At 38.2% G+C, this 11,925-nt stretch overlaps 1 protein-coding gene across 1 annotated transcript in view; it reads left to right on the top strand.

Annotated features, from left to right (window-relative positions):
- Positions 1-11,925, top strand: part of BICC1 (BicC family RNA binding protein 1) — a 70,746-nt gene that overhangs the window by 6,396 nt on the left and 52,425 nt on the right. Inside the window, exon 2 of the mRNA XM_009080203.1 lies at positions 9,724-9,793. Within this exon, the coding sequence (XP_009078451.1) occupies positions 9,727-9,793 (67 nt within the window). The 5' untranslated portion in view covers positions 9,724-9,726. The remainder of the gene's footprint in view (positions 1-9,723; positions 9,794-11,925) is intronic.

Here is an 11,925-nt window from a genome sequence, read left to right as displayed (position 1 = left end):
TTCCCTTGGGGAAAAAAATGAAGAAAAAGGAGGCAAGTATGAGAATGATACAGCTTTAGAATATACACAGGGTTTCTGATTTGTAGGAAGCAGACTTTCTGCTTCTGCTTTCAGAGAGGATAGTTGATACAACTTCAGAATATACACAGGGTTTCTGATTTGTAGGAAGGAGGCCTTCTGCTTTCAGAGAGGAGAGTTGAATGCACATTTTTGTTTCTAACAACATCCTGTGGGGCCTTCGTTTTTATGTAATATTTTACCTTAGAATTTCCCTTGCTCTTGCTTGTGTAGAATTCATAAACGCTGCACACACAGCATGCAAAAAAATTAGCTATAAATCTTAAATAATCCCTTGCCATTTCTGTCTACATTTCCAGTCATTTATTTAAAATAAAAGTATTACTCCTGACCTTTGGCTAATATTTCCGTTGAGGGCCAACAGAACAGTCAACTCAAGTAAAGGAAGGAGTATTATGTTTCTTCATAGGGCATGTAATGGGTAGTTTTATTCTCACTTAACTTTATTTGCTGTGTTTGTAAATTAAGTACAAAGTTCTGTAAATGTTATTGTTGCAGAAGGTTCACTTAATGCAGTTTTGGGATGCAGCAACAATGCTACAATGTTTGCTGAAACAAGAGCCTTGTTTTAAGAATTATTTTAGTTAATTTCAGGTAAAGCAAAGGTTAAAAAAAGATGCAGTGTGTGTGTGTTCATGTGTTCTCCTCCCTTCTAGGCTAAAACTCCCTTACTGGAAAGGGAAACTATAAATTCCAAAGGTAGCTTTCCCAATTCCCTCGTTAGTGGTTTAGAGCTTTTATGTATAGCCTGAAAGTTGGAGTTGTAAAGCTGATGCTTTTTACTCTGCTGCCTTTATGTAGAATCTGTTCATTAGCTTGTTAGTATTATCAGCTGATACACATTGATCAAAACTATAAATAAATATATAAATACATTGCCTGTGATGTTAACCTTGCACTCTAATTTTAGCTTCAGTACCTCTTCATCTGGCACACGTTTGTTTTTATTCTTGATCAAGTCTTTAGGAATAGCTGATCTAACATCTTGTGAAGATGGTAAATTTGTTTAGAGTCAGTCTGGGCTAGGATATAGTCCTTGACAGCAAACAGCCTGTTTGCTGCTTTGTGGAAGTCTCAAAGTCTGTACATGTAGACCACAAAATTATTGGTCATGAGAAGTTGGAGGGAAGCATGTTGGTATTTTCCTTAGTTTGACATGAAGCTGTGTAGCAGTATGCAGATGGGAGACAGGCATGTTTTCCTTCTCTTGCCTTTTTATTCATGAATCTAGGTTAGCTGGGAAAATCGCAGACACTTTAATGTTCTTTTTATCAAGTTATTTTTAGCATTTAATAATTTAAAATAAAAATTGGTTTAACAAAGATGGGCAAGTAAATATGTGAAGATGAATTTCCTGCAGTGTTGAATCAAATGGCTTGCAGTGGAACAAAACCAGTCCTGGCAGTATTGAACTTTATTCATACACCTTATTCCATAGGGTAGTGTCTAAAATAATTTAAGTATTGCCCTTCTAAGAGACAGGTCAAGTTAGGGGAGAAGGACCAGCCAAGTAGTCACCTACAGGTACTTCTCTAAAGATGTGTTCAGGGTTTTTTGAATATAAACCATGAAATTGGGTGCCCCTGTCCTACGAGAGACACGTATTTGTGTCCTTGCACTCTTGTCGTAGTGCCCCTTTCTATACAGATGCTTACACAACTGAAGCTTGATCTGTGCCCTCCCTATGCAACATTTAGTTGTGGTTTAAATGGTTTACACTTACATGTAAACTATTAGTATTGACAATCTAACTTAAGAACAAACTTCTTAAAGATTTTCCATGTTTTAATGTTTTAATTCTGGCTCTGATGCCACTGTGCATAGGAGGTGGTTTTTCTTCCATACAGGAGCACAAACTGCAAGCTCTGAGTAGTGGTGTAGTCTAGAATGTTTGGGGGCCTGGGAGCCCTGTGCCACTGCTCCTGCTCATGAGCAACCCCCTGTCCTTACCTGCAGAAAGGTAGTGTGAATCCTGTGGAGTCAGGCTCATTGTGCTGCCTTCTTTTCAGAGCAGTAGTTGTAACATAAACAGTGAATTCTGCTTTGGAATTTCATATGGAGACCACCTTAGGAAGAAACACCTGCAACAGGGCTTGGGATACAAATCCAATGCTGTACCCAAAATGTTGGCCAGACTTGCACAAGAGCTGTATACTTGCACCAAGCTTTGGGCTGAGTTTTATCATCCCTTCTCTTTTAACTGCTTAAGTTCTTCATATTCCCCATCCAAACCCTGCAGTCCTTGATGCTGCACCACTCACTTGCTCTGGCCTACTCTGGCCTCCCTAGTTTTGAAGGCTGCATTGACAGTGTAAGTTTCTGGGTAACTTCTCACAACTTTTTTCTGTCCTGTTCTTTGTTCTCATCCTTGTTCTTCCTTTGCTCCCCCCCAACCCTAAAAAACCCAACAAACCATTAATTATAATAGTACTTATGGTTTCAGCCTCACCCATTACTCTGTTCTTGCTGCCAAAACTCATATTCAGGAATTAGTCATCTTCAGACTCTGCTGCATCACACCTTCTACATTGGAAGAAGAAGTAAGTATCAGCCCATGTAGAACTTTACTTGTCTGCTGTGGCTCTTGAGCTCATGTCTTCTCCTGCTCACGTTGAAATATATTTCGGGTTTTTTTAGCTTTCATGCAAAATATATTTCATGATTCAAATAACCTATAAGAATGAACTTTTTTTATACAGCTGTAAATGTATATAAACTGAGGGGGCTAATAAAACCTCTCTGAAAGCAGAGGCTACAAGATGAACATACAGAGTCTGTGAAACCAAATATTCAGAGACTGGCAAAATCTGTGTGTGTTTGTGCTTAGAAGGCATCCAGAGGTTTGATTTTAAAATTGTCACATCACCATTTATTTGGTTAATTCTGAATTAGATTGTACATGTCATGGTTTCATTTTCTAAAAGGCACGTTTAGATGTTAAATACCTAAAATGGTGAAATCTGTAATACTCAATTGAGGCACTTTGTTTAGAGGAGAGTTAGTAAATTGGATAACTAGTCCCTGTGCTTGGTGCTCTTCTCTTGCTAATTGCAAGCAGATTTTGCATCAAAATTGACTGTTTATGTTGAACTGATTTTGTCTGTCTCTTTCTTCCTAGAAAGAAAAATGTTGTTTGCTGTCCAAATTAAAATAAAACTGCTGATCAACTGGAAATCAAAACTTCTAAACATTCTTTGTACATTCCTAGCTTTCATTATGGTTTGTAGAGCTGTGTTCAGCATGCAGGATTGTGCTGCTCCTATTCAGCTTGACTTAGAAGTACTTGTAGGGTTGCTGATCACTTTTTGTGGCTACTTTGGGTTGTAGCAGTTGGAGCACTTGGTTTATGAAAACTGGTTGTGTTTTAGCAGGAAGCATTGGTATCAAATGAAGCTTCTGTGCATTTGTAAATGGTGGTGGGTAAGGACCTTTTCTGTCTTAAAATGGCTACTGATGTTGAATAATAAGCCATTTTATAGATGTTGCTGAGATGAAGGCACTACTCCATGACAATTGCAGATTAACCAGTTTCACTACTTTGATTGTTCAAGGCATAAAAGAAAATTAACAGGCACTAAAGGAGAATGATATTTACTTTGTGGCAAGATAAATGTGATCACACCACTCTATCTCTCAGTATTTTCAGTTAACCACTAAATTAATTTTTTTATCCTGAAGAATATATTTGGCAATATTTGGAAAAACAAATGGTTAAAAATCTATGTTGGACAAGGGATGAAATAATGTAGAATTCCATTGTGTGACAGTCTCCTTTTTGTAATAAATCTAGGTTTGGAATGAACAATCAGACGTGTTACACCATTTGTTGTTAAAGCTCACTTTGTCATCAAAAACTGTGTTTACAAAGCTAAGCAGTACAAAGGTAATAGGTTCAAATTGAAGGAGGGAAAGTCTAGGTTGGATGTGAGAAAAGAGTTTTTCCCTGTGAGGGTGTTGAGACACTGGCACAGGTTGCCCAGGGATGTGGTGGCTGCCGCGACCCTGGCAGTGTTCAAGGCCAGGCTGGATGAGCCTTGAGCAACCTGATCTAGTGAGGAGGTGTCCCTGCCCAGGGCAGGGGGTTGGGACTAGATGATCTTTAAGGTCCATTCCAACATAAAATTCTGTGATTCTATGATTTTATTCAAGCAGCTTTGTGATTGAGCTTTACTGCTTAAGTGGTTTCCATTTTATCCTTTAAACTGTGTGCTCCCTGCAAGTAGTTAAGCAAGGAAAAATGTACCTGTTAGAAGAGTGAAAAATTAAGCAGTAGATTCAAGAATCAGTTGTACTGAGAGAAGGCAGTGTGGATGTTGGTGGCAGGAATCTTTCTACCTGCAGAGCTTAGTAGAATATCACCATAATGGTCATCTTGCTTTCTGTACCCACAGCAGCAACAGCCTGACTGGTTTGGATCTGCAGAAAGTGTGTTAGTTTTTAGGACAGTAAAACTATCTTCTCATTAATGTTTATGGAAACATTTTTGAAAGGCCATGATCAGGGTAGTAATTTTTTAAACGTTATTAGTGTTTCTCTGATTATTCTTTTTTCACCCTGCTCTCTTGCACAGTGACTCTTAGCCCTGTTTCCTATAAAATTGATGGAATTAACTTTTTTGAGGACTGGGGAAAAATGGCTTTCAGAACATGGGGTTGGACACAGTGACGTAACAATACTTGGTCACCTTCCCTTCAGCAGCTGTCTGAGGTGTTTATTGGTACAAGTTATCCTCTGTGGAGTTAGCTGGCTATGGTCATCTCCAAAGAATTGCTTTGTCTTTAACCATCTACTTACAGAATTTCTATTCTTGTGACCTTTATGTAAATAATGCTTTGTCTAGTGCTCTCTCTTCCCTCCCTGTCCTCATCCTGCCCTCACAGATGGGATTTTTTACTCTGCAGGAATTTTTAGCTGTACACAATTACACTTGCTTCCTAGTAATACATGTCGTGAGTTGGTTTTGGCTCTGAGCACTTCAGCGTTCTTATGTCAGTGACAAAAGGGAAATTTGTGTATAAGAGTTCTCTAGAGGTGCTGTTCTGAGGTGTGCTTACGACATACAAATGAATAGTCTGTCTATCCTGCATTTCCAGTCCTTCCCTGATAATCTGCCTAATGGAGAACTCAATCCTTGAAATTTTGGGGTTTTTTTTGAGGGAAGGGATAGCTGCTGACACAGCCATCTATGTTTTGTCTCACACTTCTGTGCAGTTTTGGGGTTGTTTTCCTAATTCATAGCAGTTTTCTCTTCTTTCCCTTTGCTTGTTCCCTTGACTTGTTACACTAGTGTTGCATCAAGTGTTTTTCAGTATTAAACTTCATGCTGCTTGGAAAAAGTCATGTCTTCTTTGGTCATTCCTTTTTTTGCCTTGCTAGAAGTTGATTTTGTGCTAAGAAATGCTGTCACTGCTACATGCAGGGTTGAGAATGGCAAGAAGTGTGACTGAAGATAGTTCAGATTAGAATTTGGGTCCTGTCTTGACTGCACACTCTGGTAATTTTTTTTGTCTGCACACAGTAGCAGTTTCCTTGACTGCACACTCTGGTAATTTTTTTGGCTGCACACAGTAGCAGTTTTTGAGTAAAACCCAAAAATCTGAAAGGATATAATTATTTTCCCTGTAGTTTTCTTTTCTGTTTTGTGACATAGACCTACATCCAATACCCCAGAGGGAACTAGATCCCTATTAGAAGGGTTAGAAAACTCACTGCTCAGTTCCCTATTTCTCATCCACTGCTGTGTTTTATGCTGTCCCAGAGACAGAGAATTTTATTTTCTTGGACATCATCACCTGTAATTATTCAGCTTAATTTTCTTTTGTAGAATTTACTCAACTGGTCTGCTAAATACTTCATATAAGATGGTCAACCTAGTACTGTGTATTTAAGAAAAATTATATTCTTCTGTGTAGATTAACATGTACCTGTTCTAAAAATATAGTGGAAATGTGTTAACAAGATTTTTAACACTCATGTGTATTCATTGTCTGAATACTCAGTGTTCAAATGGTGTGTGTATCTTCTGTTGTATTAAGCAAGGCTAAACTGCCCAAGCTAATTCCTCACCCTTGAAGAGCAGGTTTTTCCATTGGCAAAACACAAACTGACTTCTTTTGGCAGTTAGATTTGCAGTTTTGAGGATTACTTCTGTCATTTCAGTTGAAATGAGCTTGTTACTGAGCTGAAGATGAGAAAACCAATTGCAGAAACCCACTAGTAGATGTAGGGCCCTGTCTGACCCATTTTTCCTTTCACTGTGAATAAGAACTCAGGCAGAAAAGGCCAAGATGCACAAATCCCAAAGGTGGGAAGATCAGAAATAGGTAGCTTAGCAACCGTCACTGCGAAGAACAGTACTTTGAAGTAATGTGCTTGTTTTAAACTGAGAAAGGTCTGTTAGATATAGTGTTTATCTACTGCATGTAAAATGCTTCTTCTGGGTTCTGAAATGCTTGTGGGCTTTGGGGGAGTTTTGGTTTGCTTTTTCCATTCGGGACATTCCAGTTTCCATCCAAAATCAGCTAAACAGAAAAAAAAAACAGTGTAAAAAAAAATAATTTTTGCTGTCTTAATGTAAAAAATCTCCCCAAAGTGCTTAAACTATGAACTTTTCAAGCTGGGATAGAAAGAAGCTAAGTTTGTCTTCCATCTGCCTTACAGCTAGTCTTTTTTTTGTTCTCAAAGGCCTAATGACTTGCAACTAGAGCAGATTTTTTCAGGGTCAGGGTACAGTGTTATTTGTTTTGTTGGTGTCTTCCAGTGTCTTGTCATCTTCTGTTTGTTCTCCACTGAGAATAGCTTACATATTTTGGCTTGGAAACACTGCAGTTTCTCTTGGGGCAAGGGGAGGAAGGGAAGTTGTGATAGCCAATTGCTTAGGGTTTCCCTTATTTTCACAAGAAGCATGAGATTATTTACTAGGGGATTAAACCTTGCTGCCAAAAATGCCTGCTCCCTTTGGCCAGTTGATCCCTCAAGGCAAGTAAAGTACTGATTAGTACTCACCCTACAACTTACTTTATGTGAAAATAAGGGAAGCCTAAGCAGAGGTGATGTACTTCAGAGGTCATGAACTCTGAGTCATCCCTAGGCTGAAGTTCATCTAAACGTTATGTAGCTGAAGTATTTATACAATTGGAAGGGATGTATTGTGGCTATATTACTTGTGAGTTCTGTTTGGTTCATTTGAGCAGAACTGCTGTTTTGGGGGTATGTGGCATAACACTGAGTTTTGACTAATAAAACTGTTCCATTGCAGCACGCAGTCGAGGTGTTCATGGAATGATTCCAAATTTCTTTCAGGAAAAAAAATAAAATTCTGATGCTTTAGACTGTCTGGGTCAGAATGGTAAAACAGAATGAAAAGTTGATTAGCAGTGATCCATGTGGTTTTCAACATCTTTAAAACTTAACTAGTCTAGTAAAAACCTCAATTTCTTGTTTTCTAGAACTTTGTGACACTCCTGCTGTCAAAATAAATACAATAAATAATCACTTACGTGGAATAGTAGTTTTAAAAACAAGCAATATAGTTTAATTTATTCTTAAGGGTTCTTGGTAAAGCCCGGATTTATCATAAAGGTAACAGCTTGGAGTTGAAAGCCAACACATATTCTGAGCATCTGGATACTTCAGTAAATGCACTTCATTTAAATGCATCCAGACTTTTATTTGCCTGACTGCCTAAGACAGGAGATGAACTTCATAGAATCAACTGGGTTGGAAAAGACCTCCAAGATCATCAAGTCCAACCCTACCATGCTACTAGACCATAGCACTAAGTGCCACATCCAGTCTCAGCTTAAAAACCTCCAGGAATGGTGAATCCACCACCTCCCTGTCTTGGAGGTGGAGGGATCAAACTGAGTTGTCTTTTTGGTCTATTGTGGTAATTTTTTGCATTGCATTCTACAAAAGCTTAAAGATATTAGGTGACCAAATATCAGCAGCTGGCAGGCAGGCTACTTTCCCTCTGAAGATCTTGTAAGCATCTTTCTCATATGTCCCCAGAATGTGTGCAGCTCTGAAACTGTGGGCTTTCATTTTACTTTAGTTTAGCATAAGAAATAGGGAGGGTTTAATTTCTTAAAGACAGAAGTCTTTAAACTTTATTGAGAGGGTAAAGGACTGATGGGATGTAATAGTTGTCTTGAATGATACGCATTGATTGTGTCTCCTCTCTTGTGGTTTCTTTTATGTTGGATCTTCTTTAACTCAGTCCTGCACCATTCTTTGTTGCAGTATCTCCCTTCTCCTTTCAGCTAGTGCCTTCCTATTTTTGGTATGTTTTGCTGCCTGTTGCACACTGGAGAATAATCCTGGCCCAAAGCCTTCTATGAGAGACAAGTGGATTCTTTGGAATTGCTTATTTCACATCTGGAGTGAAAAATCATGAAAAGAATATCTATGTTGCTGATAGAATTTCACCCTCCTGGAAATGTTTAATTTCAGCTGTAACTTATTATCCAATAGTTGCTGAAACCAAAAATATAGTATAATGAAGTCTGGCTGACACTTTCAGATTTTCCACATGGCATGCTAATCTGGAAGTTGTTGTGGTGTCTTAGGGATTTGGATGTAGAAGATAAGAATGAAGAACTGTTAGATAGTTCTGCCTTTGTTCTGAATTCTGAGAGTTCTGTTAGGGAAAGCTTTTTGCTCTTGTAGCTGTTTTCTTAGTGCATTATTTTTTTTCTTGAAAAAGTGGCTTTGCTAAATATTTTGATATTTTAATTGTTTTCATTCTTTGTCTAGTGTGATGAGAGGTATGATCTCACTGTGCTGCTTGCTGAGATCTCAATATAAAAGAGAGGCTTTTTAGTCATGCCCAGCATTTCTTAGAGCTGGATTTCAATTCACGTGCATGAAGTCTTTGGTGTCATACAGTTCCTTCTCCTGTATTGCTGCTAAATGGGTTAGCAAAGCATTGGAACTCTGTGCCAGAAATGAATTTCAGTATAATATGCCTATAATGGGCCTGGTAGCCTTTTTCACTAAAACAAAGGCATCAACAGACTGAGAGTCAACAATGAGCCTGATGTGACTGCATGGTTTTCTAAGCATGAGGATGTGTGTGTAGAGCTTTTCCTGTTGGCTAGTTGGAGATGTACAGATAGGTTGAACACTGTGGTGTAGTAAATGCTGTCAAATGTCTACTCTGACCCCTTGAACCAAGAAGTAAAATTACTGAAGTCTGAATAAATTTATAATGAAAAGCTTCTTTTGGGTAAAGGTGAGGCAAAACTGATTATCTTTACTTGTGGAGGTGTGAAATTACTTGATTTAAATATACTTAAAAAACATTCTAAGGTAACTAAGGAAATATTTCTTATTGAATTGTAAAGCTTTGAAATTTCCTCTGAGGTGGAACTAAAGCAGCAACTAGTGGTCATCTGAACTCCATGGAAATTGCTGAATATCTTGGGCTGGCTCTTTTGGATTTCTTTTGAATGTTCAGAACTCAGACCCACCTATTAACAGACAAAAATTCTCAAGAAAACTAGAGTAGTAGTTAATGAGTTATGCTGTTTGTAAGTAGTAGTCAACAGATTTAAAAAAAGTGAACATGATCTTGTTAAAAAAAGAACATTTAACTGTGTAGAACTATAAAAACTTAATTTTCCATGCATGCTTTATTTTTAACAGATTATGGAAGAAACAAACACACAGATTGCTTGGCCATCGAAGTTGAAGATAGGAGCAAAATCGAAAAAAGGTATTTTATTTTGTTCTTTTTATGGAGTGGAATGAATTGTTAGAGTAGTCAAACCACAGCATGAAGAATTCTGTTTTCAGAGGCACCATATCAGTGCTGGAGACCTGAAATACTTTCACTTCAGACTACTGTTTTTTATAGAAATTTCATGTTCAAGTTATCCTGGCTTTATGTAGGTATTTGACATAGAAACCTACTTTAAGGAGCTTGGAGTTCTATGAGGACATCAGTTTCCATACTGTTGTATTTGCTGTCCTTAGCATGTTTGCTTTCTGCTGTGTAGTTCTGCATCTAATCAGAAGAGTGTTTTACTTTACAGCAGCATCTGAAGTTAGTCTCTCTGGTAACACTGCTGATTAGTGGGTGTTCTGTGGGTTTTTTGTTTGTTTCTGTAGAGTACAAAGATGTGTGTTGGCCAAGCCCATCAGAACAATAAATACACATTGTGTCCCTGACAGACACAGCCTGTGTACTTTCTTGGGTTCTTGAAGAAACCTAAATGGAGCTGCTTCTTGGGAATGGCCAGTATTGTGTGTTTTCAATTAAGCTCCTTTTGGAAGTCCAGCCCATTAATGTGAGCTAAGGATAGAGTCTGGAACATCTCCTTTTGAAACAAACCTAGTTCTGTTCTGAAATTATTATAGCTGTAACTGAGTGAATGTAACACTTGATTTCACTTTTGCAGGCAAAAATGAAATTGGAGGTGGTTTTAACATTGCATGTATTTCGGTTCAGGCTGATCCATATTAAAAACCAAGAAAGTGGAGTTCAAGTAATTTCTCTGTGTATTATATTTGCAATGTATAGGTAGAGGTATGGGCTTATCAGCTTGGTAAATGAAGCTGTTTTCATGGGAAGAAAAATGGTATTTAAGAAGTGCAGGATTAATAACTTTTAGGGTGTAAAGTGAGATTCAGTCTCTGAGGTACTTGCCTACATGGTATTGAAGTCCAAATTGCTTTAATCTTTTTTTTTTCCCTCCACTTGTGTGGAAAACGACTCTCACTCAAGCAGGGGAAAGTGGGGAAGGAATTCAGGTTGGAAAAATCTCAGGTGTTATGTACATTAATATAATATGCATAGCATTAATCTGTGGAAGTGATGTTTATAGTGATGCAAGAGTGTTGGACTCAGTGCAAACCTGTGCTCTACCTGTGGTGTTCTGCACATTCTGCCTGAGGTGCTGTGAATTGATGTACAGTTAAAGCTCCTCAGGAAACAGAGGCACCAGTGTTTGGTTCTCTTTTGAGGGGAAAAAAGAAGAAATAAAACAATACCTGCACCTTTTTTTTTCCAAAGTTGAAATGAGCCTAGTTCTGAAGTTGAAAAGTATGGTGAAGGGCCATGAATAGAGAGCTAAGAGAGAGGTGGCTGTCTGGGTTTCTGCGTTGGTACTCATTGCAGCTTTTAAAGTAGATTAATTTGATCTCTTTATTAGTGATCTCAGATAGAAGATAATGTGGTGAAGCTCTATCAGTATGTGGAATGAATTTGAATACCAAGGGAAATAAAACAGCTGAGTTATGAGCTGATAATAAAACTAGAAATCGAGGGAAGGGAACACATAACACAGCTGGGCATACTGAGTGCATCTGCAGTGGGAATGATTATCCTGGAAAGTTTTTATGCCAAAAGAAACTTTAGATAGTGAGGTAGTGATGGGCTGCAAGCTAGACATTTTAGGAATATGCTATATTACTAAGAAAAGTGTTTCAAATGCCTGTAGATGTCAGAGTGGCTCTAGAGTTAAGACTGGGACTCTCTGGCTGGCTTTGGTCAGGCAAGTTGTGTATGTATACACCTAAGAAAGTCCAGTGCAGTGTGTTCAAAGAACCCCTTAACCTAGAGGCTCCTATTTCTTGTGAAATAAAGTGCAGTTTATATGTTCTGTTTACACTTGGTACCAGTTGTTTGCAATTTGGTAACGTTCCATTTGCAGCTACAGCAGCTGTTTATATAGGGAAAAATATTTTAAGGGTTTAACATACTCTAGCTTCACTTAATGACATTTTGTGATTGAGAGGAGAGTCTGCAACAAATGACAGGCCAACTCTACAGGGACTTGAACTCAGAATCTGCTATCTTTCCCTGTCCTCTTGGCTGGGAACTGAGTGTTGGAGTCATTCAGTGAG

The sequence above is a fragment of the Acanthisitta chloris genome, unplaced genomic scaffold (genome assembly GCF_000695815.1).
Source record: "Acanthisitta chloris isolate BGI_N310 unplaced genomic scaffold, ASM69581v1 scaffold3450, whole genome shotgun sequence".
Lineage (NCBI taxonomy): Eukaryota > Metazoa > Chordata > Aves > Passeriformes > Acanthisittidae > Acanthisitta > Acanthisitta chloris.
The sequence above is the reverse complement of the archived record's forward strand: the minus strand, read 5'-3'. Positions and strand labels throughout refer to the sequence as shown.